The sequence below is a fragment of the Phaseolus vulgaris genome, chromosome 3 (genome assembly GCF_000499845.2).
Source record: "Phaseolus vulgaris cultivar G19833 chromosome 3, P. vulgaris v2.0, whole genome shotgun sequence".
In the NCBI taxonomy this organism is placed as follows: Eukaryota; Viridiplantae; Streptophyta; class Magnoliopsida; order Fabales; family Fabaceae; genus Phaseolus; species Phaseolus vulgaris.
Window position 1 is genome coordinate 51,760,435 of NC_023757.2, and position 26,579 is coordinate 51,787,013.

Genomic DNA, 26,579 nt, shown 5'->3' on the forward strand with positions numbered 1-26,579 from the left:
TCATAAACAATAAAAGACAAGAGGAGAAAAAATAAACAACCAAAGTGATTGGAAATAAAAAGTTATTTGTAATTAGGATTATTTTGTTGGTAATGTGAGTAAACAATTTTTTTTTAAAATTTATTTGTAATCAAAACAATATAAAAAAAACTAATAAATGTAAAAAATTGTATTATATATGGCAATAAAGACCTTTGCTACTCTTAAAAGGATCATTTTCTGAGACATCACCAATGCTGGAACAAATGAAAATGCAACATTAAATGTTTACAACCACAGCAAGATTCATGAGACCTTAATCACCATTAAACTGTGGCAAGTAGCAACTACTTTTACAGTTTTTTGTAGTTACTTTTATAGTTAAATCATATGCCATAAACATCCAAAAATAGCATGTACAGTGAATTATTGACAAGGAAATGAATTTTAGATCATATATATATATATATAGGTAAAATAAAAAGTAAGAAACAAATGCAATTAAAGGAAACAAAAACAACTTGTGCTTACATATTGGAGCAAACAGTGGAGATGTATATATTATTACAATAAAATCACTAAATAAAAATTAATTTTAGAAAAAAAATAATTATTTATTATATTAAAATTTAAAATAGTTTTTATTATTTTTAAAATTTATAAATTAATTTTTATCTAATTAGTTATTAAGATTTTAGCTACTAATTACTTTAAATTTTAAAATTAATAGTTAAAATCTTAATATCTAATTAGATATAATAATTTTTTATTTTTTAAAATAATATTTAATTTAATTAATATAATAATTAATTATTTTTTTAATCTAAAATTGATTTTTATTTAGTGATTTTTTTTAGTGTAGGTACATGGCTACCTAGAAAAATTTAGTGATGTATAGGAAGTATTATAAGGGTACAGGGAAGATAATCTTTCAGAATCTACAGCAGAGAAGAAGGTGCTTCCAACCCAGTTGCTTCCTGCGATGCTCACTATCAGGTTTTGCCAATCTTACTGGACTGTTATTCCATTCTTGTTGCAATCTGCAAGCACCACAACCAAATCAGTGTGTTCATTTCACAATGCTTAGAGAGAAACTTACAAGTTTTGAGGCTTTTTTTTACATGGGAAAGGCAAAGGATTGTGAGCTAGCTGTGCTGCTATCTGATCGAAGAGAGATGCTTCCAGAATAGAAGGAACTTGACTCGTCTAATGTTTGAAACACTTCATCTTTCACACCCTCGTCTTCAGACTTCACATCTTCATCTTGAGTTTTACCACAATTAATGTCACTAACTTGGCTGCTTCCATGACCCGAATGATCTGAGTTATGCATGTTTGTGTTCTCCTGCAGTAAACTACTACTGTCAAGGATTTCAGTTTTTGATTCCAAAGCTGGAGTAGAAAACACTGCATCATCCTCAATCACATCTTTGGACTTGTTAGGCTTTGAGTGAAACAAGGGGTCATTGTCAACCTGTAATAATAATTAAAAATAAAGGATCATTACTTCATGAAATGTATATCTTCACATGAGTGGTAACTCACCGATGTGGACTTTAAACCTAACTCAACCTCATAAAACTAGTTTATAAGGTGAGGTTTGCATCAACTTATATACTATTAAATCTCCCAAACCTCTTTTACGCTGAGAGTAACAACTCGTGCGTGAGACAACATATTATGAATGATACGATAACGACCTGATAGCGGGTGACCTGATAAGTCCAACAAACACTCGCTAGGATAGACTTACTTTGAAACCATATTAAGAAGTGAACTTTAAGGCTAAATCAACCTTATAAAACCAGCTTATAAAATTAAGTTTGCATCCATTTATATATTATGAAATGTCTTAATTTCTAGTCGATGTAGGATCTTCAACAGATATAACTAAAGAGAAATCGTCATCAACATAATGTGAATTTCATTTAGACAATGATAAATATATGGCAAGATATGGCCTATGAGAATAAACTATGGCATTGATGGTTAACTTGGATAAATAGCATGCAAATTGCACAAGGAAAAATTGTTGAATACCTTTGCATGGTTGTGTTTGATTTCATCACCCTCAACACTTGATGTCCTGGATTTCTCTCTGTCTAACTCTTGTAACAAAACGTTATCTTCAGGCACAACAATCTCCTTATACACGCTATCAGCAAGTTTTCTAGTTGCGCCTTCAACTAGCTGAATCAAGTCCTTGGATTGTTCAGATTCATCTGTAACTGGTTGATTTGATAAATTAATCCCAGCATTGTCTTTCACTGGTTTTTTACTTTCATAAGAATAAGTTTTGTGGATGTTTTCGTCTACTTTTCTCCAAAAATCAATCTTATCCTTGGTAGGGACTCCTACATCCACACAGATATCCTTAATAATGTTGTAATCAGTCTCTTTGTGACATATTACAAGTTCTGGTTCACATTCTGTAACACTTTTGTCCATATAGACATCTGTTGAACCCTCTAATGAATCTGTTTCATGGATTGGTGAATTGAGGGAGTTTTTCTCTGATTCCATATCATGGTGAAGCATCCCAAATGACTCTATTTCATGCGGAGAATGAGTTGCTGAATCAATAGAGTCCCTGACCTGTGCTTCAAAATCAAGTGTAATTGTAGTGGTGAAATCTACTGATCCCATGGCATAGGGTGATAAATTTGAATCTGTTACACGTCTGTATTTCAGTGGAGGCTCTAGGGTCAGATTCCTTTATTTTGTGTTGTTGTGATTTGCATCCACTAGAACATTACATCACTGTCATTGAAGTCAAATGGTTTAGGCCAATATTTGAATGTAAAGAAGCCAGTTCTAGTTCTGTACATTCATTTTCAGATAGCAGAAAATAATTTGCAGAGTCCGATTTTCACAATAAAAGTCACTTGATCATAAAACAAACTCAATAAACAACTTTGTAATGACAGATGATTGTTGTTACTTGAGGTATCAGCGTAACTGAGATATCAAGTTACATGACTAACATGAAACTTTTATATGAAAAAATAAACACAATAAACAAGGTAAAGGAATTCAGTAAATTCAAGTCAAGAATGGTTATGTCACGGACTTGGATGAATCATATTCAACAATATATGAATGGCTGTAAGAGAAGATACAAGTATAGCTGCTGGAGACAATAAAAGTACCAAAATTTTGTTACCTAGTTTCATTGTCCATGTAGAGTTCAAACCAATGGAAAACTTTCTGTATATTCAATCGATGAGTCTAGCCAGATCACTCAACACTTTATAGGACCCTGAAGATCAGAAAACAGGAATAACTAGGTTTGTATGTATGCTGCAACAAATCTTAACAGTCTTTCAGTGACTCAAAAGATAATTTAAATCAAGAAGACAAAAGAAAAGTGACATTTCACTGTTCATAAAAGAATTTAGATATTTGTTTGGATTTCAGCAGAAGGGAAACCATGTCTATGTTACAAAGACTGTAAGACCCTATTTTCCCACACATCCATTGCAAACTTTTGATGCAAATAACATTTATCAGAACCCAATTCGAACACAAGCTTTAAGAATATTGAGAAGTAACTAAACTGGGGGACCATATTATGACTTAAGCATCTGGTATCTGCTATGCCTGTCCCAATCATTTTTTATTGTAAAAGAAGAAAAATGTTACATTTACAACAAGACAGTGAAAAACCACAATTTACAACTATGATGTGGTAGAATATAATTTCAAAATTGTTCTATCTTTTCACTGAAATGCATATCTCAACAAAGAAAATCATTTCTCTTTCAAGTTCTAATTTGGTCTCTTCAATTGAGGGAAAACTATTTCTCTTTCAAGTTGTAATCTGGTCTCTTCAGATGAAATTCATATCTCAACAAAGAAAACTATTTCTCTTTGAAGTTGTAATCTGGTGTAGAATTATCAATAATGTATTAGCTGTCACTAAAGAATACGAGCTTATGCTTATATTTAAAGTTGTGAAAGCATGTTATTGCATCCTTTTTCTTTTATTAGTAAAAGATTTGGTTTTGGACTAACTGAATAGAATCCTAGGGTGGTACTCGATGTATAAAAGGACAAAGGGAAAAAGTTTAGAAATCCTAAACTTTTGGAAAAGCTTTTTCAGCTACAAATATTCAAACTCAGATTGATTTGACACCATCAAATTCCCTACCAATACTTTTTCCTTTTGAGCTCTCATTGGATTGAGGTTTAGCCTCAAAACAAATCAAACACAAGTCTACAAATCCAGAAAAGTACAGTGAAAATTCAAGGTCTGTTACCACATATACACCTCAAACACATGATGGAAAAAAAGGGAACCAGCACAACCAATAGGAGGGATTCACATTGCTAAACCTTCTTAGCCACATAAAACATATAATAATATGTAATGTATATAGAAACTCAAATGAAGAAATAAAAATATGAGATTTTTGGAGATCACATCCACCAAATATTACAATATTTTACAGTGAGTGCAACTTCATCTTATAAATCGATAGTAGATAAATGAGTAACCTCATCTTATAAATCGACAATAGATAAGTGAGTGTAGACCTCATTTTATAAATCGATAGTATATAAGTGAGTGCAAATCTCGTCTTGTAATCGATAATATGTAAGTGAATGCAAATCTCGTCGTATAAATTGATATAATTAATGAAAAATGTAACTACAGTAACCAAAAAGATAGAACTAAGACTTAAAATGTGGATAGTGATTTCACAGTTCACATAACAAACAGGTGGGGAGTGAGAGGAAGAGAGTACCATTGGCGACAAAAGAAACATTCCATGGTTGAAATTAAAGCAGAAAACAATGAAGAGGTTGTTTCAAAGTGTATAGTTGGCAGTGTCAAGGGAGAAAGGTGAATAAAATAATATTCTTATCATAATAACAAAATCTAGTGTTATTTATCTCATCTTATAATGTAGACAAATGTCAACAACATAAATCATTTTAATATAATATTTTTTTAACATGAGTTTTTCAGAAGGATAATTTCAGAAAATATTTCAACATTTGACTAAAATATCAATAAATATAATTGTAATTAAAAGATAATTATTATTTTGACTTAAATTCCTTTCAGTATTCATAGTTTTCTAAACATATGCAATTTTTTTCTATATAGAAATTTCATTATACATTTATTTCTCTAAATTCTTTAAATTAAATAAACCTACTCCATGGACAGTAGTTAATTCAACATTCTTTGAACATATTTGCATTAAATGTCTTTTATGATAACAAATGTGTGTATTTTAAGAAGAAAAATTTGGTCAAGTCACGTGATTTTTCTTTTTTGGAAAATAATTAATATGACTTTTATTGTAATTAGTAATGCCATTTAAAATATTTCTTAATTTTAATTTAAAATCTTAAATGTTGGTCATTTAAAGACAAAATAATTTCTTTTCCTTGTATTTTAAGATTTTGATACCAAGAAATTCATTTTGCATCTATAAAATAATTCTAAAAATTCCTATTATACATTTCTATTTATATTTTGCAATGAATGCAAAGTAATTGTAAGTGTATAATTGATTGCAAATTTGGCTAAAACTAAAGAAAAAAATTGACAGAAAATAATAATTAATTATCTTGAATTTTTAAAACTAACAAATAAAAAATAATATACAATTGATGCTTAAAAAAAGAAAGGAGTAGTGTTTTATTATATCATTATAATTATATTTTTTAATCTATTACCTTAATACAATTAATTTATACCTTTAATGTTTTCTATTTCTATCAATTTTTCGTTTTTGGATTCATTATTGATTTTTCTTGAATTCAATTTTGTAAATTTGACCTTATTATTTCCTTTTATATTGTGTTGATTTGAGTTTCTTCTTCTGCTTATTTTGTTTGACTGAATTACTATATTGTTTTCTCTTTAATTCTTATCCCCAATTTTAGTCTGCCTATTATTTATTTCCCATTGATTTTAGTTTCTAAGTGTTAGAAAATTGCAATTTTGATTGAATAGTCAATTTTACTTATGATTTTTATATTTGACTAATTAATTAAATTATTTATTAAGACGCCAATAATGCATATATATGGTTTAGGGTTCAATTTGCAAAGAAAAATGTATACAAAACTAGTGATTGAACTAAAAAGGTAAAGTTTTCAAATCTAAGAAAAAAAGAAGAGCAAATTGTGAAAAAAAAAAAAAAAAAATTCTTAATTTATAATTTTATGTGTCATCATATTGAAAAATAACATATAAAATAAAAACAAAAACATGGAAGATTAGAATAAACTTATGAAATAAAAAACAAAAAATAAAGAAACTTTCAAAAGTATCCTAAGCAGCTACATTGGAAGTTTAAATTAATCAAAAGAGATAAATTAAACAAAGATAAGAAGAACATTCTTTAATGTGTAGTTCTCATAAAGATAAAAAAATGACTGGTCCAAAAAATTCAATCATATTAGCGCTTGTTTTCATTCCATAACAATACTAAAATTCTATGATATTGATGCACGTTACTAACACAATATAGTTTTAGGAAGACGTCTCAGTCTTATAAAAATTTGAACCAATTCATCGTTTTTACTAAATTAGAAACCAAATTAGTTTATTATAAAAAAATATCAATCGAGATAGATTCAACTATATTTTTATTTTTTCTATTTTTTTATAGAAGTTATAAAGCTTTTTAATTAACTAAGGCTCGGACAAATAACGTGTGAAATGATAATAAAATATCCATTTTTCAATAATATAAATTGCAAAAAATATAGAAATAAAACTTACTATAATTCAATAATATTTCTGAACATGTAAATGTGTACTTACATAAAATCCGTGATATCAAGCTATGAATGAACTTCTTGCATTCTATCTTTTCTTATCACTCTTCATAGGCTACAATGACAGTCACTTGTAAAAATCATATTTGAGTTAAACTTAATTATGTTGTTTTCATTATTTAATCTTGTGAATTTATATACATAAATATGTTTTAGCTTTTTTTAAGTAAAAATATATTTTTTCTTGATTGGTTTAAAAGGATTTGTTTTTTTATTTTTATAATCATTAATAAGTTTTAATTTTTAAAAAATTAACGTATTTTAATTTTAAAATTGTGTTAAAATTATTAAAAATATAACAAATATTTTTTGAATTGGACACTCCTCCAATATGTATCATATGAGTGGTGGTGTCTAATACGTGTATTCGACACAAACATACCATTTTAGAGAAATATTTGAGCCTCATAACTATTTTATTAAAAAATAAAATTTATATACTAACATATTGTAGATATAACATGTATAAGAAGCTAGGACATATATAAATTTGTTGATAGTCATTAAAAAAACATATGTTGATATTGAAAGCTAGACAAAAAGCATATGAGAAGAGAACAGAGAAAAGGTATAGGAATAAAAGCACTAATTGATATTTCACTATTGCAGAGAAAGGGCTTATATAAATCTCTGAGACACGTGTCAAACAAAGGAAGAGAACACGTATACACACGTGTCAACTACCTACAGCACATAAGAAAACAACCGTCTAAAGCAAAATAGGTAACCGTCTAGCGTCTAATGTTACTAAGGTTAACACATATTTCTAACCGTATTTTACTACATTTATTACTTAAATTTGTTCTTAATTTTTCCTTTTAGCATTTTGTCCTTTTATCTTTTCCAATATTGTAAATTTTTTGTTATACCTTTTCCTGAATATTTAATAACATTTAATATTAAAAAATTGTTTTTTCATTTCACTTTTAAATTAAATTTTAATTCTATTGAAGATTGTGTCAATGTGTTTAACAGATCCGATAATTTTAAGAAGTTGTATAGTTTTCTATAAATAATCACTCACTACAATATTCTGAAAATTCATCATGGGAATATTGGAAAACTCATTCTGAGAAACTCATTCCAGAAGATATTATATACGATTCAGAAAGATTATTCTGAAAATTCTACTCCAGAAAGCTTCCTAAATGTGTTGACAGCAGCTAAATCACTAAATCTTAAATCTTAAACCAGTAACTGAATCAATTTTTAAGAACATTGGGAACACTAACCTTCTGTATAGTACTGCTATATAGTTTTAAATAATATAAATATTGTTTTTCATAAGAATTGGAATTTATGAATATATCAGTTCATCTCAAACTTCAGCTATTCATTAACTATCACTATGATCTGAAGGGAACTGAATAAAATTGCTAGTATGGTCTGTCAAAATCTGCAGAGGCTATGTTGTTCACATATTATCCTCCAAGCCAGCCCTCAATAGAAATTATTCGGTTTTCCAATTTTAATGTTCTGCTCCGCAAGGAATCCTGTTATGGCATTCCTCTGCCAGCCCTTGAAACTCCTGCAAAAAAATAACTGGTTTAGGATAAAGATTAACTTGAGTAAAAGGAAAAAAAAATTAAGGTCTATCTGTGATGTCATAGCCAGGATCACCTACCTTGGCACAGCTTAAATCATACTTAAATTTCTTAATTCCTTCTTTGTGTAAAATCACAAAAGCTAAAAGAGGACAGACACATGAAACATTGAAAGTACTCCTAAGAACATCACTTTCTAGCATTCAAGGACAAACTCACAAGACCATCTTTAGTAATCAAGGACAAAACATATGTAATTTGGCAACAAATACAAGGTCCAAATGACAGCAGCATGCCCTGCATGTATAGTGTTTTCTTCTTTCTTCTTATTCTTCCTAGTGCAGAAAACCCTCCTCTACTCATTTTGAATCTCAAAAATTTCGCAGTTGACATGAACATATTATCAAACTGTTAACATAAACTACCAACAAGCAGACCCAGTAATAAAAATCTGTCAGATGTAGGTGTAGGTATGAGGAATGTAAATGACAACTAATTTGAAAACTGGGCAACCTTGGGGCTAGTTTGCTCACTGCTTTTTCTTTTGGCGATCAAATGGAGGAACTAAAAACCCCTACAAAAACTTGTACCAGATAAATCTGTCCTTAAGCATTAAAAATAATGGGAAGAACTAGGAAAGATCCAGGTTCGTTCTACAAGGAACTTGTTTTGTGACCTTTTTCCCTTAGTAGGGGAAGGAGCCCTTCATTAATCCCCCATGAAGAAGAATGACCAAAAGTCCGTGAACTAGAGGGAGGGATGGTGAAAAAGGAGTTCCCTTTTCCCACTTTTCCCTAACCTAGAGGTTGTTCTACCATTTTCTTTACAATCTATATTACTGTAAGAGAATGGCAGGTGGAAAGCCCTAGGCAAATTATGGGATATACTGACAGAAATTTCTGTAACAACATTGAACAAAGGTGCCTTGTGGCTATGAAATATTTTTATAAAATGCTCAGCACTCAACCAAGAAATGGCTTTCAGTTCTTGCTTTGGGATTAGGAATACAAATAGTGATTGCATAAGGAGAATGTTCATAAAGCTCACTTGTGGTCTAGGTGCGCAAGAATTTCACCACCAGGAAAGGCAGACTCAGTGGCCTCATATGCAGCCTTTATAGACTCTCTCCATGTTCCACCAATCTCCCCATTTGTTTCTCCTTTTGACTGGTTTGGATCTTCCATAGGCACTGAATATCCAGAAAGTAGGTGACCCACCCATACATTATCTTTCCTAGATAGGATAAGCAGAGTAAGTAAGTATTCATATTTTATTTGAGCAAAAACACAAAATATAACGCACACAAAAATTTGGAAAATTTTAAACAGCAAGGTATAAAAAGGCTTTTTCATGACCATACAATTTTATGTATAAATCTTCTAAAATGGATTTAAAAGTTTATTCAACCTAAGTCATGAGGCAATATAAAACAACTTTATAGTCAGTATATTTTTGTAATATATTTGAATGTACAATTTACAGCCTTTTATCACAGGGCCATTAAATTTGATGATGAAAGTTTATGGATAATGTAATAATCAAAATGTTGATGAAGGCCAAATAGCTATATTTACTTATCAATTTTATTAATACCATGACAAAAGTCTTCATCTGCATACCAAGTAAACGAATGATGCTAGTAAATTTCAATAATGGAAACCTTAAAAAGAAAATGAAGTCCAAATATTGGGAGAAAATTGCAGAGTAAACTACGATAGGTTTTCAGAATAACCCAAAAGTTAATAATGTACAATAGCTGCATAGTTCAGTTTCTTTGACATCAGAAAAATAAATTATAAAGACAGGATTTGCTATGACTGATTTGACTACTTACAATACTACATCCATATGACGAGGTGCATAATGTCCACCACCTATCCCAAGAAGGATTTTCTTGTTATCATTCTCCCTGTAAGAGTGATATTTAGATTCAGGTTTCAAAAAACTCACCATTTGTTGGTGGAAGATTTAACGATAATTACGCAATAACACAAACAATTTAAAAGCTTCAGGAAGACATATAGTCCGCCAAGAAAGGAATTGTAAGATCAAAGGACCATAGATAGATTAAACATATTTGCATCTGAGGACACAGAGAGAGAGACATAGCAAGATGTTAAGACATTGGGAGGTATATGCCAAATAAAATGAGTATACAAACTAACGTCACTGCATTTGTTTAACTTGGCTTAATCAATTTACCTGCTCCAGTTTCCTATATCTGTTCCACCTCCAAGCCCAAGTCCTTCCCAGACTAACTACAAGAACCAGAACAAAATATCATTTCAGTAAACTAAATAAAATACTACCGATCAGTTGTCACTAAAGCAATTATTATTCAGGAGTAACTGTGTAAAAGAATATGATCTCCATACAGGGAAATTCCAGATATTGATGGAAAAGTAACGAAACAAATTATTACCTGTGCCATAACTTGAGCAGCATCCTGTCTCTTCCAGTAGTCTTCAGTACTACCTATACCAGAATAGAAAATGAGTCGCTGTATTAAAGCTCAAATTTTATCTAACTGCTAGGAGCTTCTAGTGTAACTTGAGCATGAAGTTTAGCAGCTACAAACTATGATATGAATAGAGAGGAAAACTTGGGCCAGCTGATACATAATGTGGAAAACAAAAAAAAGTTTGGCACATTTATTATAGGAAACATAAAAATAGGGGGCTTGAGCTGGCAAGAAAAGAAGACAATGACATGTAGTGAGTTAACTATAAGAAATAAGGGGGGTGAGAGAGAGGATCATCATAGATATCAATAATATGTAGAGGAAGATCATCAAAAGTTTTCTCCGGTGGGGCAGGGGGTGATACAATCTATGGTATTCTTCATTCATTTACAGTTCCAAACCAAACAATTGGTCCAACATGCCAGATACCACTGAAGATGATTCGGCAAGTGGATGTTCTGGAAGCTCAAATGAGCCTTGTTACTCACAAGTTGTGAGAGCAAAAGAAGGTGATTTCCAGGAAGCTATCCAAATTCACATGGATCAGCTTCAAAAGCAGAATACCACATTGTTGGAACTGAATAATGTGGTAGGGAAGAAAGGTATTGGAGAACCAGAATTTTCTGGGAACTCGACTAATGATACCCATCTCAATAAATCTCAAAGTCAACCAACAAGATAGAATGTCATGTTTGAGGGAGAAGATCCATTTTCTTGGATTAATTAATCAAGCAGAGATTTACTTTTACGGTTAAGTTGAAGCTCACACAATTGAGCATGGATTGTCAGAGACAGGGGATGAATTGTTATGAGCAAAAACTACTGAAAGTGCTTATCACGCATTATATGGGAGGGAAGAAGGTGAAGGGAGTCATGCAACTACAGAAGGTAAAAAGGGTGGAGTGGGTTGATCCGAAGGAGAATTTACAATTCAGGTTTTAAAACTTTTAACCTGACCCAGAAGGAAGTGACCCAGTTCTCAAACCCAAGTTGGAATGGTCCACAATGTTAGTTGTTAATTACCTTCTCGTTATGGAAACCCTGGCCAGACTAACTCTTCTTCAATTGCCTCTGTGGAAGGAAAACAAAGGGAGAGTGGTGGTGCTCCTGGTTCAAGGAGGTGAGACATGATAGAAATACCCAAAATTGATGCAAGAAAGATTAAGGGAATTTTCTTTAGGTGCAAACAAATTTCACCCATGGAACCAATGTCCCAAAAATAAACAGAGGAACACAGAGGGAAGGGCAGAGATGCCGTTTATACTCTAGTGCCGAATTAAACTAAAATAACATCACTGATTTGGAAACTCCACTTCATCTCTCCTTAGCATACAATATTCCGTTTCCTATGGAAAACATAGACAAGATGAAACCTTCTTTGCAAGTAAGTAATACTTTCAAAAGGGAGAAGATGGATATGAATGGGAAAGGAGATTAAACATCAAAATGAAGACTAACTTGATCTGAAAAACAAACGATGGAGGATAAAACAACAAATTATTTTCCCAGTACTTAACTAATAGACCATGCAATGTGCTTGTAAAATGCGATACATCAAACCTATCAATGCCAAAAAGATCTAGGGGGAAGGAAAAAACACTCACCAATCTCCAAAAACATGGTTGGCTTATTGGTCACCGGTCCATGGTGAGTAGCCTCCAAAGTAATCTAAATTGAGGAAACAGATTAAATTCTACCATAGTTGCTTTTAAAAAATTAACATCATCATCTTCCTTGAACAGGAAACAAGCCATGCAATTGCAGAAATGCTGAATCTAAACCAGAAGTACTGCAGATACAACTAGACAAACGACAGTCAGTCAAAGAAAACGTCACACAAGAAACAACATCAAAAAGACAAGTAAAGAAAATTAATCTAAAACCAACCAATCAAACAAACAAACAAAAACAAAAAAGACACCTCGAATTCAGGGACCAGATTATGAGCCTGAGCAATATTTTTCAAAAGGCGAAGCCAAGGTCCCATCCTAGGATTTGGCAGCGCTGCCCATCCAGGTCTGCCACCTTGGGGCGGAACATCACCTTCACGCAAATGAGGAACTCCTGCACATGCACACACACACCCCACCAGAAAAATCATTGCAAGACACAAACTTTTCCACACCCACAAAAAGAAGCAGAGACAAAGTGAACAACTTACCAATGGGGTGAACAGTGAGGGCAGGCTTGTTGGACACAGCCGTGTGTTTGCTGAAGAAGATGACCTCATCAACAACCTCCCCAGTGACCTCTTCCCACCTCCTGTCCAAATCATCCTCCACCACTATGCTCTTTGCATGCAGCAACACCCTCACCCCTTCATTCACAAAGCTCTTCATATCATCCTAGTGGACCAAACACAACCACAGACAACAGTTAAAACAGCAAAAGGGGCATGATGGGTTCCCTAAAAGGTTGATGCTTTGAACCTGGAAATGGGGACCCGGTTGCCACCCGGGCATGGCCAACAGCGCATTGGCCGGGTTGATGGAAGCCGGGTCGGAGGAGGTTGCCACAAGAAGCGCCACCATTGTTGCTTTGGTAGAGAAATGTTTGTGTTTGTGTTGTGAAGTTGAAAATGGGTTTGAAGGAATTGGTGAAGAAAACGCTGAATTTGTATTTATATGAGAACCAATGGAAATTGGTTTTGATGATCTGAGCACACGGTTTCTCAGCGAAAGAGGAGGAAGCTGAAAGAGCTTGCTCACTGTTAACATCACTTCTCAAATTGTAAACAAAAAATATTCATTTCAAAATACATATACTTTTAATTTACTACATTTATACTATTTCTTTTTTGGTGGTAATAAAAAATTTCAATTTTTTGTTTGTTTATTTTTACTTAATTATATTTATAAAAAAAACTTACTTGAAAAATTATTTATTTTTCCTCTAAAATGAATATACAAAAAGTTTTTGTTTCTTAACTAGAAAAATTGAGAGTACTTTCAATAAAGGCAACTCACATTAGTTGTTTCATGCATTAAAAAAATGTAAATTGTGATTTTTATGGACTCTCATGATCATTAAATATCTTGTAATTTAAAAAAAATCATTAAATAAAAATAAATTTTAGAAATAAAAAATATTAATTACTATATTAACTAAATTGAATATTATTATATAAAATAAACATATTGTTAATATTTAAGATAATTTAATTATTAATAAAATTTATAACTTAATTTTAATTAATATTTAATTAGCTACTAATTAATTATTCAATTAATGACATGACTTGGGAATGGTTAAATATTGTAGAAGTTAATTAGAGAAATTGAGAGTACTTTCAATAAAGGAAACTCACACCAGTTGTTTCATGCATTAAAAAATATAAATTGTGATTTAATTGTGTCACATAATCATTTGTGAGGAAAAAATTATATTTTTTAAACATTTCATAGTTTTATATCTTTATTTTAAATTTAATTATTATATATAAAATAAAAAATATTGTTGGACTGATGAAAATGTTTTTTATTCTTAAATATAAAATATTTAGAATTAATTAACCAATTGAAAAAAAAAAAAAACTTTAAAGTGTCATGACTATATTTTACCACAGTTTCTCAGTGTGTAAGTTTTTATTTTAGTTAAACATTGTAGAAATTAAGAGTTTTAATGATGCATTAAACATTTGTAATAAACTAAAATCACAAGTTTCTTTATAAGATTTTCACCTAAATTAAGATAAATATTTAGTTTTTATATTTTAATTTTAATTTTAAGTGAGTTACTTATACTTTCATTTTTTTAATCTGTATTTATTTTTCATTATAATTTATTACTTAGAATAATATAGATAATTATTTAATCATAAGATTAATTAAAATTGCAAAATTTGGCAAATAATTTATTATCCACTTATAGAAATACATTATCTTAGCTTTTTTTTTTAAATGTGCGACTATCTTATAAAATAATTGAATATTTTGATTTTAATCCTATGCAAGTAATTTGATGAACTTGATATATAATTTAATGAATAAAATAATTGCAAGTATTTTAATAATCAGTTATCTTTTTTGTCAATATAAACTGAAATGGGAAGTTCAAAATACTATATTTTACATTACTAATTTAACGTTATAATAGTTAGACTGTTTTTTTTTATTTTTTTAAAGATCATGCTGTATAATAAGAGATAAAAATATTTTTTTCTTTTAAAGTTTTTGGTCTGCGATTCTATTAAAATGAAAATTATAAGACTTATATAATCCATCCTTTGATAGAACATGTTAAAATTTTCAATCGATTTTAATTCAACAAGAACCCTTTATTTTTGGTGGATTGAAATAAAAAGAGCTGAGTTAACATATTTTGCCACTTCTATAACTATTTATAGTAGGAATGATTATTTTTCCCATTTTAGTTTTTAACTTCTCTATGAAATATCATGATTTGAATTTATAGTAGATCATTTTTCAATATTAAAATGTAACTTATTTTTAAATTATATTTTATAACAAATATAAATTGTAGTTTTGATTCGATTTCAATATTAATTTTAGTAGGTCGATTCTAAGAATAAGAGACAATAACTAAATTCATTTAATATTTATAAGACATTTAAATTATTTTAATATAAATCATAACATTAAAAAGGTGTAATTAGTGATTGTATGATGCTTTGGACCGATCAATTATCTTAGAAAAATTATAAAAGTTTACTTATTTTAAATTCATAAATTAGACTAAAAATTGTAAAAAAGGAACAAATAAATAAAATTAATAGATTAGCAGGTTTAGGCGTGGAAGTATCTATGTAACACAAATACGGATACGGACACTGACACTATATGGATATGGACATGGAGATACGTATAATCTCTAAAATGTAGGACACGGGACACAAATCTATATATTATATAATTTTGAATTATATAAATTGAAAATAAATATTTATGTGTAAAAATATATTTCAGATCATTTTGGGAGCAGGAAGATATTTTTCATGACTGATCAAAAGAATTTGTTCCTTATTTTTATAATCATAATAAAAATTTATACAATAAATTTGAGTTTTAAAAAAATTATTATATTTATACCTTTTAAAATTGTGTCAGAACCGTAAATTTTCAAAAATTCAACAAATATTTTTTGAATTAAACACTTCCTGGATAAGTGTTCTACGAGTGTTGATACACCCATTTAAGAGAAGTGTCTGAGACTCCATAAGAATTCTAATTTGATTAAAAAAGAAAAGAAAAAAAAAGAAAAAAAAAGAAAAGAGATGTTACACTCTCTTCACAAGTTTTCTCTGTTCATGGCATCCAAACCTCAACGCCTCCATCAAAGTAACCTTCTCTCTGTCATTCGAACATCTTTCATTGCCGTCAATTATTTCTCTGAGATAACATCCATTTTTTTTTTTCACTTTCACAGTTGCAGGGACCAACTCTCAGAGCTCAGCAAAAAGGGTTAGAACCATGGCCACATTCACACCCATTGAACCCACTTTGAAGGACGCTTTTACCAGATATACCCAATATCTCAATGACCTTGTAATGCTTCTCATCTACTGTCATGCACCGTTAATTTTGTCTATTCTTTATTTCAAATTCCCAAGCCTTTTGAAATTCATTGCAAGATTGTGTACAAGTAAGCTGAAAGGGGTTTTGCTTTGAAGACTAAAGGTTTAGTCTTCCACCCCTTTGTTCCTTTTTTCATTTCTTAGGGTTTTTTCTTCATGTTTAGGCTACTTTTCATTCTGCAGTGGTGTATTAAGGACAAGCTAGTGCCCTTTTAGGATATGTTTGGAAAAAACAGTTTAGTTGAAAAGGGATGGAGGTTAATTTATTTATTGTTTATTTATATAATCGTAAAATGTTTAAAACATATGAACAGGGGATGTTGGGGTAAAATGATAATCTCTCATTTATTTCCTTTCATTTTGAAGAATTCTTAGCAATGAGAACATTTACTTCAAATTTTCTCTCCAAACTCGTTGGATCCAAACATACTCACTGCCTGTGACTTAGAGAAGAGGAAAGGATTGATGGGATGTTAAATGTTGATCATTGTATTTGTGATGGAAATATTGAATTGCTATTTCATTGTTCTTAGGAAAGTGCTAAGGAATCAACAAATATAATGTTTTTGTTGGAAATCATAGAAAATGTGCATTTGTTTTGAATTTATACTTTCCTATAAAAACTTTCTACTTGTGTTTTCTTATCCAGGAAACTATTAGCAAAGTTGATATTGAAATTTTAAATGTTTTGATTATATATATTCGTTCTTCCCTCGGCTTGGGGCTTTATGTTGGAGAGTCTCCTCTCAAATTTAATTTTGTGAGTGCAGTGTTTCACTATTCATCTGGGATTTTAGGAATTGATGTTTTGGAGCACAGTACACGTTGCCCCTTTATACAATAATCTTGCCTCAGTGATGATATGTAGAAACTTACTTTACAATAACTTAATTTGAAGGTTTAAATCTACATGGATCTTGGGTAGCTAAGAATATCCTTTAAAGTCAGTACCTTTACAGTATTGCTGTTTACAGTTTCATTTTTGTCTATTATTTTGAATCTTTTCAAACGTATATTTATAGAATGAAAAACGGGAAAGAGTGGTCAAAGCAAGTCGAGACATAACAATGAATAGCAAAAAAGTCATATTTCAAGTGCACAGGTTTTCTCTTTCTCCACTGCCCCATCCCTCCTGTTCTCTATATATGTCCATGGTGGTGTTACCTGCATCAGCTGAATTACTTAAACATTATGATATATCTTTTTCATGCTCTTTTCTGTGATTACTTTGTCCTATCTTTTCAATTTGTCATCTGAATCAACTTAGTTGTACTTCAAAATTATTGTAGTTTGATGAGATTGTTTTCTATTAGCAGTGAGTATTATCTGAATTGCATTACTCTTGCAGTCTCACATTCATTATTTATACCTTAATCCCCCTTGTATTTTTTAAATGCAAATAGAATGAGTAAATATGAGTTATTAAGTTAAGACCTTTATATCTCGATGAATTCTTTTTGTACAGTAAAATATAAAGTAAAAGAAATAGGAGTCCAAATTCTACTGCAGATGGTTAATGATTTATTCTTATAAACTTACATGTCATCTACATCTTCATGATCTTACTGGCCTTATTGTATTCTAATTTCTTAACAAGGATGAGTAAACACAATAAAGTGGAAGTACTTGAGAAAGCTGAAAAGGACTTAGCAGCTGTGACAGATCAGTATGTGTCACGACTAGTCAAAGAATTGAAGGGAACTGATTTTTGGAAGCTAAGGCGAGCATACTCACCAGGGGTATACTTCACACATATTTCCTTGTTAAGATCAAATACTTTTCTCTGATTCTTGTCTGGGGCGGTTGTACTATGCAGATACAGGAGTATGTTGAAGCAGCTACATTCTTTTGTTTCTGCAAAAATGGAACACTTTTGAAGCTTGATGAGATGAACAAAACATTGCTACCACTGAGTGACCCATCTCTACATCCTCTGCAAATAAATGTCCTTGATTATCTATTAGGGGTAAAAACAAATTTCTTAACATTTTATCATTTTCCCTGTTGCGAAGACCCAATTTAACAGATTTGTAGAATTTCTTGATTTGTTGTGATGATTTCTGCAGTTTCATTTGCCACATTTTTAATAATCTTCATATGGATATAAAACATGCACAGAACTTAACTTTTATGCTGGGAAAAGACTAATTTAACCTCTATTTCGGTTCAAGTTGATCCTTAAACTAGTGTTGTAAAACTTGGACTAAACCAACTAGTCTGATCAGTTTAACGGGGAACCAGACCTATGTCCAGAAAAAGTCATGTCTTCAGATCAGAGATGTTACTGACCATGCTTACGTCATTAACTCAGCTAAACTGGTTCATCCAGTTAAGCTTTGAATTGGTCTTTGAATGTGGTCCTCCAGCGATTGAATGTTGTCCACAGGCCCTTGTATGCTGTCCAACTTGCTGCTGTACATTCTGACCAACTGCTGCATGCTGATACCCGGTGTCCATTGTCTGCTCCTCACTGTGCGCAGATCTGATTAAAATTGTAGCTTGCACATGCAAAGGGTAATATGAAGTGAAATAAGGTAAAAATTGGGCAGAATTTGCACTTTGGTTGGGTTTGAACCCATGCTTTCTTGCTTACCAAGATGGGTTACTGTGAGTTTGCTTGATACCCATGAGGCAAAATTTTTATATATAGAATTCGTTCACATAAATTTTAAATTTTATATATTTAATAGACTGGCCAAAGTATTCTGATTGTATTTGGGAGGCTAGCTAGGAACTGAACCACCGCACCAGCCAAACTACTGTGATTGTATACAGTTGAAGTTATATGCAGAATCTGTAGTATAATAAAGTTTGACATATTTAATGAATATGGGTTCATGTGGTTCAATTAGTGACCTACTGGCATAACCATCTATCCAGTGTGTTGAGCAGGTCGATAATTTGTTGGTTCTGATACCAATGCCTTAAATTGTGCATTTGTAAATTGAAATCCCAATCCCTTACTTTATTTTTTAAATAACTTTTTCCATATTTTTTGACTTTTCTAAAATAGAAAAATAAGAAAAGGGTAAAAATGTGCAACTATGCAGAGATGTAAGCCACCTTCTTCTGTTATCAAGTGGTGCATCATCTGCATAAAGTATTTATCGTTATGCTGCTTCATATTGATTTCATTCTTTCTCCATCTTTTTTGGGCTCTGTCTGGGAGAGAATAAGCTCAAAGGTGTTCTCACAGACCTGCCAATTGAACTTCTCCATTGGTCCGCCTTTCTCCATCAAAATTGCCTTTGTGCATACTTCTTGTAAGGGTAGTCGGTTCTAAGAAACTTTCGTGTGCATAGGCATTAGTAGAAGGGCATCAGAGGAGCTAAGGGACACTTCACTGTGGGTAACTGGGGTGGGAGGGAGGAGCATTGATGGTGGAGACGGGGGGAACTGTAGTGGTTTTTTGATGGAATTGTCAATGCGGCCAAGGTGGAGGTGTGAGATGTGACCCTGTTTATTTTTCTTGAACTGGCACATGCTTTGATGATGATCTTGTTCTCAGTGAGGGTGAAGGGACAATGCTGCATGTCAACACTCAGCTGGTTGCACCACCAGAGATGGCACAACTAGTGCAGGTGGTATTAGCTCACTAACTTCTAGAGCATGGTGTTCTTTTCGGGACTCCATGAGTTGGAGTCAGAGTTGGCAACGATCGTGGTTCCCTTTTGGTCTCTGTTACTGGCAAGAAGACCAAGTGTTTTGGTCATTTCAAATCTCTTGATTGAATCTGGAACCACATTTTTTTTAAAATATGGAAAAACTGATTTAAAAATATAAAAGTTAAAGGTTGAGATTTTAGAAAAACAAATAATTGAGATTATCATTGCCTATAGTTTAACCCTAACTTAATAGAAGGAGCCAATAAATATTATGCAGTTTAAGGATCAATTTGGGCAAAATAGAAGTCCAAGGTATCTATTTGTGAAAAATGTTATGTTTAAGGGAGTTAAATGATCCTTTCCGTAATTTTTTCTCCCTCTTCCTCTAAAAGGTGTTCAATATTTGTTTTCAGCTTGCAGATTTGACTGGAGAGCTGATGCGTTTAGCAATTGGTAGGATATCAGAAGGTGAACTTGAATTTGCTGAGAAGATATGCAGATTTGTGCGTGATATATACAGGGAGCTTACACTTGTAGTGCCACTTATGGATGACAATTATGATATGAAAACAAAGATGGATGTAATGCTCCAAAGTGTCATGAAAATAGAGAATGGTAATGCATTAGTTTTCAAAATACTGTTTGGTAAATTGAAAGTTCAATCTATCAAGTTCGATGCCTTAATACCTTGTTACTCCAAGCACAAATAGAATAATCTAGCGTCTGATTGGAAAAATGTTTCATCTAGTCATATTTTAAAGAAATTAGTTTTCTATTCACTTGTGAGATTATTTTCTTAAGTTCATGATTTTGGATCCTGCCTATTTGAACTCAATTATTTTCTTGTGTCTAAAGTCATTCTCACTCTTAAATGTTGATGTTTGCTGCAGCTAATTGCTAGTAGTGTTTGTATGATAACCCCATTATATATATAATCTTAAAAACCTATAGTACATAATGTGGTGAGTTCATGAGTTTTAGGTCAGCTGGTGCATGAACATTGTTATGGTAATTCCTACCAAATATACTGCCTAAATGATGTGTAACAACATACATACATCATAACTATAATAACACATCATCAACACATCATACCATAACATCAAAGGAATGTTGCTTGAGTAAAAACTTCTTCGCTTAAGCGACCTGTCTTCACTATGTTGTAAGACTACTGCTTGAACGACCAACCATATCCCTTAAGCGAGCTAAGTTCGCTTGAGCGATACTAGCTCTAGAGGAGAGAAAATTGGTTAAATTTCTCTCTTGCTTGAGCGTTCCCTTGTCCTCTGATTAACCAACTCTAGAGGAAAGAGAATCAACACTAATTTTCCCTCACTCAAGCATCACTTTGTTGCTTGAGTGACATGGCTTGGTACACAAGCTACCACCCAAAAACCTATTTCTTCATCGCTTGAGTGACCACTTGTTGCATGAGCAGTGAGAGCTCCACAGGAGAGAAAATTGCTTTGGTATCTCTCTCACTAAGCCATAAGTCATAGCTTGGGTGAGGAGCATTGTCGCTCAAGTCACCATGATGGTGTTTGAGCGACACAGCTTGGTGCATGCAATGATTGCATCTGCTTGAACATTGCTCGAGTAATGGCTCGACACTCAAGCAATATATTCAGAGAAAACAAAATAAGTAGATTGCACATCAACGTCCCAACATTGATTTCCATCAATTTTCCCTTTTTCCACTTGTATTATAACTCAAATAGTACCTATTGGTACAACCAAAATCATAGTTTTGTCATCCAATCAAAATATACTATATCAACTCAATTCAACCACTAGAATTTAGTTGAAAGACAATCATTGTTCATTCAAAATTTAACATACAAATTTACTCTAACCAAATTTAGACAAAGTTTAAATATAGTTAAGTTCCCCTTACCTAACAGTTGTGTGCTTCCCAAGCAACAACACTAACTAAGAGGAAACTCTCAGAATCTCCAAGAACCCTAATTTTTACCACCTAACCAAACAATGCAATTGATCATAAACTATTAAAAGTATAATATAGGGAAACCTTAAGGAGAGTATCCCTAATTATCAGTTGTACATATTTTCCTTGATTACTAAGCTCAAATTATATCCCTTTTACTCTCCCTCAAGCTAGAGCACATATGTTATATATTGTAAATGTGGTTAATAAGAGAGCTCTTCAGATATTTAGTGAACATGTTTGCAAGTTAGTCACCAGAGTTGACAGTGTCAATGATGATTTCTTCAGAAAGCATCTTTTTTCTCACAAAATGGCAATCAATTTGTGTTTAGTCCGCTTTTGTAAGATTGGGTTTGATGCAATGTGAATGAGAACTTCATTGTCACATATTGGTTGAGTATAATGTGTATGCATCTCCAAATTTTAATTGATGGAGAAGTTGCTTAAGCCAAGTAATATCACATGCAATTGCTGTCGAAACTTGGTACTCAACTTTAACACTAGATCTAGCAACTATATTTGTTTCTTGTTCTTCCAAAAACTCAAGGTTCCACTCAAAAGACAATATCCTGAAGTGGACCTCCTATTTGATGGTGATCATGCCCAAGCAATGTCAGAATAACACAATTTTGGAATTGCATTTATCTATTGAACTACAACTTGGTGCATTCTTGATGTATTGAAGGATGTGTATCACAACATTCTAGTGACTATCACATGTGGCCTTTAGGAATTGACTAACCACATTAACTGCATATGTGATATCTGGTCCAAAGACATTAAGGTCTGCCTACTAGATTACAATACCTTCTAGGGTTGTCCAATGGTTCCCCTTGACCTGAATGAAGCTTCAAATTAGGATATATAGGATTGTCGTTGAGGCGATAAGTATACTAGTCTCAATCAATTATGAAACTAGGATTGGGAAACTACGATGATGATAATGTCATTAGCATGCATGACAAGATAGATGCACATGCTAGGCGGATAATGAAGTGAAAAAAATCGATTGATCAGTTTCACAATGAGTCATATCAAACTTAAGCAAAATCGAGTTGAAATAGTTGAGGAGATTGCTTAAAGGCATAGAGTGAGAGGTAAAGCCTACAGAGAGGGTGTGAGTCACCGAATGCTATAAAATCAGGTGGATGTTCCATGTACACTTCGTACAAGTCACCATGTAGAAAGACATTTTTTATATGCAATTGGTGAAATGTTCGCCCGACAAGAAAAAGGCGGCAAAGGTGATTTTGGCCACGAGAAAAAGTGTCACCATAATCTAGGCCTAAAATTTAAGTATATCCCTAAGCTAAAAAACAAGTTTTGTAACTATTAACTGTACCATCAAGTGTGATCTTCACTATATAGGCCCAACTACACCTAACAATGGTTTTGTTGGGAGCAAAGGGAACAAACTCCCATATGTTTCTAGGATCCAAAGCAACCATCTTTTCCAGCAACGCCTATTGCAAACTGTGGTTAGCCATGACTTCCCTTGTAGACTTAGGAATAGACAAAGAGTCCAAAGAAGATATAAAAGAAAAATAAGAAAGAGGGGTCACAATTTAGAGCCAAGGCATATAAAGGGTTATGATTACGATTGGTCCAAACCCATTTGCGAATTGCAATGGGAGGTTTAGGTGTAGGCAACATTTGTGGAAGAAGCGGTTGGAGCAGATGATGCTGGAGGATCAGTAGGTCACACTTGTAGTGGTTACTATGTTTTTCATGGTATGTGAGAAGTGGAGGTGGAGTAAGAGGTACTAGAGGTGTTGGGACAAAAGGTGGAACCTCCTAAGGGACTTCTTCAATGGTGGAAGAAAAATAAGGAATAGTCTCAGTGAATGTAACATCAACAAAGATTAGATACCGTTGTAATTGATGATAGAAACATTGATAATCTTTGTGAAGTTGAGAGTAACCCAAAAAAATACATTATAGGGATTTAAAAAGAGTGTACTTTTACATGGACTGAGATCATGAACAAAATATTTGCTCTGATACAGTGAGAACACGATGAAGTTTTTTTTAGTGTTCAAGATGGAATAGGGAATGTGATTGTTGAGAATCAATGAAGGCATGCAATTAATCAAAAGACATGCAATAAGAAGAGCATCTCCTAAAAGTGTAGAGGAACATAAAGTGAAAAGGAGTGCAAGTTGTTTCCACGAAGTGGCAGTTTTTGTTCTCGAAGATACCATTTTGTGGTGGTGTGTGGGCACATGTTATTTGATGAAGAATCCTTTGAGTTTAGAAAAGGCTGAAATGGGGAAGACAAATATTCTATTGCATTATCAATTTGTAGAATTTTAATTAGTAGTCAAATTGAGTTTCAATTTCAACGGAAAATTTTTCAAAAATAGAGAAAACATCAAAATGATTCTTCATTAGAAAAACCCAAGTACAACGAGAAAAATCGTCTAAAAAAGTGACAAAAAATATCCTAATGTGGAACAAACACAAATAGGACTCCAATTATTAGATTGAATTACAACAAATGATGACACAACATACTTATTGACGCGAGGACCATCATCAATACAAGTATGTTTACCTAGTTGAAAAGACTTAGTGGTAGAAAAACTAGGAACATTTAGATAAACTTTGGTGCCCAAGGCATTGATGTACGCGAGCTAGAGAGGCAGAAGAGACAATCACCGAGGGCTAAGAAGATATAATCCTCCAAACACGTGCTATTCCAATTGTTCGTCCATTATGTTGATCCTGTACAAGAATACAATTATTAACAAACAAGACAAAGTGTGAGTAAGTTTGTTAATAGAGATTAGATTAAAAGGACATTTGGGGATAAATAAGATAGAGTTTAAAGAAGGTTGAGGTTGAGGATGAGTTTGTTCGATGTCCCATATTTTAATCTAAGAGTTATCTGAAGGAGTAACAAAATGCAAGGAGTCCAAAAAGGTCAAGGAGAAAAAAAGAGAATGGTTGCCGATTATATAAATCTGAGGCTATGGAACAATGTATCCAAGGTCCAAGAAAGGAGGACTAAAAAATACAGGATTACCAGATTGAGCCACACCTAAAACAAATGATGCAAATTGGTTGGTTGCTCGGAGCTTGCAAAGTTCATGATACTAAGCAATAGAAATTAAAAGTAGGAGTGGTGGCTTGGGCCACGTTAGCTAGTAGACATTATTTGGGTTGACCACAACGCCACCACATCTTTTATTGGCATCAGATTGAATTACTTTCAAAAGTATAAGGAGTGGAGAGATGCAATAATTGTTCTTGAACCGCATAGTAGGTTGGACAATAGAACTTGAGGGAATTTGATTTCAAACGACTTCAAGGTTTGGGGTAAGTTCAACAAGAACAAGTACCATGAAAAACTGATTGCTTTGTTTGTAGAATGTCTCTGCATCAGTAGCGGAAGGCATAGGAGTAGAATATTCTGCAATTAGGTGACCAAGCTTTCCAAGATATGTTTGCATGTCCATGTTCGACTTGATGACCATCGTTTGAATGAATTTTCTTGGCCTTTGCCCATATGTCATAGTAAGTAACAATCGCCTGGTATTGTACCTGAAGATTGGGGGCAAGAGAGAACTAGAGGACGCTACATAAAGAGGATCATTGGTATATGTTGGTGAAAGTTACGGGATAAACTTATCCAATTCCAATTTTGATTGGATAGAGTTGATCTAGCTGAAGCCACCCACTATGTAGAAAGAATATATATATATATATATATATATATATATATATATATAAAAGAGTTTAAAGAGATGGTGAGTTATTGGAAACAATTAATTTGTATGTAACTTGGAATTTTAATCTTAATTCTTTTTAAACCATCCTTACTAAACTAGAAAAACCGATCTTACAATGTGATGACACTATATTTACTTAAACAGCAAACCGTTGCTACTGCAATATAAAATGTTGATTATGCAGTATTTTGATTCATATTGAAAACCCAATATCAAGTAGCTTTTTCTCCCCTTCCCACCCAAATGAAGTGTGAGAGAAATATCAAGATCTTCTATATGCTACTTTTGCTTGAAACTCGTTGACATATGTTCTTTATGCAGCTTGCTTTGGTGTTCATGTGAGAGGGTCAGAGTATATTCCACTTCTTGGATCCAACGATCCAAGTTCTTTCTTGGTGGGAGTTCCAGATGTTGAACTATGATATGAGGTATTGTATTCATTCCTGAGTCTTGGTTTATTCTGGGGCCTTTTTGCACCGTGTTCGTTCCTAATGAAAGGATCTTACACCAGTTATCTATTGGATGCTTTGTGAGATCTGTCAATGAGAGAATGATCTGCTAGAAGTTTTGGAGGTTGATTTCACTGCATGGACCAATCTCAGCAATATTGTGTTTTGCCCATGATCATCCAAGAGGAAGTTTAAGCCAATTCTTGACAAAGAGGACAATATAGTGTTCTTGAAAAGGTTGATCATTATCACATAATGTTGAACTTGTTCTAAATCTTCTGAGATTAAAGAAAACTGACATTAAGTTTGATTTATGCTATCATTCGAGCATTTTAGCTTTATCTCACTTTGTCATCATATCTGATGTGCCTCTTCTATTGACATGCAGAGAAGTTTTAATTAGATAAACCATGAATTAGCCATCTCTACCCACAAAATGGCACTAAAACAGATTGTTAAAAACTTGTGTCAGGAAATTAATGGATACTGGTGTGATTGGGGTTTGGCTAAACCGTATTGTGTGTAAACAAA

The 26,579-nt window shown here is 32.4% G+C and overlaps 3 protein-coding genes and 1 long non-coding RNA gene across 5 annotated transcripts; 1 reads left to right on the plus strand and 3 right to left on the minus strand.

Annotated features, from left to right (window-relative positions):
* Positions 1-828: 828 nt before the first annotated feature.
* Positions 829-3,449, minus strand: LOC137805992 (uncharacterized). Its single transcript, XM_068605866.1, has 4 exons — positions 3,143-3,449; positions 2,020-2,739; positions 1,101-1,453; positions 829-1,019 (listed from the first exon to the last, which is right to left on the minus strand). Exons 2-4 carry the CDS (start codon positions 2,623-2,625, stop codon positions 911-913), a joined length of 1,068 nt encoding a protein of 355 aa, XP_068461967.1. The 5' UTR covers positions 2,626-2,739; positions 3,143-3,449; the 3' UTR covers positions 829-910.
* A 4,537-nt stretch (positions 3,450-7,986) lies between these two features.
* LOC137808629 (D-aminoacyl-tRNA deacylase) lies at positions 7,987-13,542 on the minus strand. Its single transcript, XM_068609844.1, has 9 exons — positions 13,215-13,542; positions 12,947-13,130; positions 12,707-12,849; positions 12,390-12,453; positions 10,747-10,799; positions 10,527-10,582; positions 10,159-10,233; positions 9,372-9,557; positions 7,987-8,308 (listed from the first exon to the last, which is right to left on the minus strand). The coding sequence occupies exons 1-9, from the start codon at positions 13,500-13,502 to the stop codon at positions 8,221-8,223; spliced, it is 1,137 nt and encodes a 378-aa protein (XP_068465945.1). The 5' UTR covers positions 13,503-13,542; the 3' UTR covers positions 7,987-8,220.
* A 2,427-nt stretch (positions 13,543-15,969) lies between these two features.
* LOC137808630 (uncharacterized) lies at positions 15,970-26,389 on the plus strand. 2 transcript variants are annotated; one of them, XM_068609845.1, is made up of 8 exons: positions 15,970-16,082; positions 16,171-16,289; positions 17,341-17,420; positions 17,916-18,057; positions 18,135-18,284; positions 20,337-20,538; positions 25,921-26,027; positions 26,111-26,389. In XM_068609845.1, exons 1-7 carry the CDS (start codon positions 16,019-16,021, stop codon positions 26,019-26,021), a joined length of 858 nt encoding a protein of 285 aa, XP_068465946.1. In that variant the 5' UTR covers positions 15,970-16,018; the 3' UTR covers positions 26,022-26,027; positions 26,111-26,389. The 2 variants fall into 2 exon arrangements, with proteins under 2 accessions (XP_068465946.1, XP_068465947.1); XM_068609846.1 differs by lacking the exon at positions 17,341-17,420 and having other exon boundaries at positions 16,053-16,082.
* Positions 24,234-25,547, minus strand: LOC137808631 (uncharacterized). The gene is made up of 2 exons (XR_011080722.1): positions 25,210-25,547; positions 24,234-24,592 (listed from the first exon to the last, which is right to left on the minus strand). It is a non-coding gene; the product is annotated as an uncharacterized lncRNA (long non-coding RNA).
* Positions 26,390-26,579: the final 190 nt, after the last annotated feature.

Excerpts from the sequence above, each read along its gene's own strand:
- LOC137805992 (XM_068605866.1), bottom strand. The coding sequence starts at position 2,625 with ATGGGATCAGTAGATTTCACCACTACAATTACACTTGATTTTGAAGCA. Across the intron at positions 1,454-2,019 it reads TCAAACACAACCATGCAAAG|GTTGACAATGACCCCTTGTT; the intron begins GTATTCAACAAT and ends TTATTATTACAG. Across the intron at positions 1,020-1,100 it reads CAATCCTTTGCCTTTCCCAT|ATTGCAACAAGAATGGAATA; the intron begins GTAAAAAAAAGC and ends TGGTGCTTGCAG.
- LOC137808629 (XM_068609844.1), bottom strand. The coding sequence starts at position 13,502 with ATGTTAACAGTGAGCAAGCTCTTTCAGCTTCCTCCTCTTTCGCTGAGA. Across the intron at positions 10,583-10,746 it reads CTGCTCAAGTTATGGCACAG|TTAGTCTGGGAAGGACTTGG; the intron begins GTAATAATTTGT and ends TGGTTCTTGTAG. Across the intron at positions 8,309-9,371 it reads CTTGCGCACCTAGACCACAA|GAGTTTCAAGGGCTGGCAGA; the intron begins GTGAGCTTTATG and ends ATTTTTTTGCAG.
- LOC137808630 (XM_068609845.1), top strand. The coding sequence starts at position 16,019 with ATGTTACACTCTCTTCACAAGTTTTCTCTGTTCATGGCATCCAAACCT. Across the intron at positions 17,421-17,915 it reads GTCATATTTCAAGTGCACAG|GATGAGTAAACACAATAAAG; the intron begins GTTTTCTCTTTC and ends TTTCTTAACAAG. Across the intron at positions 18,058-18,134 it reads GGCGAGCATACTCACCAGGG|ATACAGGAGTATGTTGAAGC; the intron begins GTATACTTCACA and ends TGTACTATGCAG.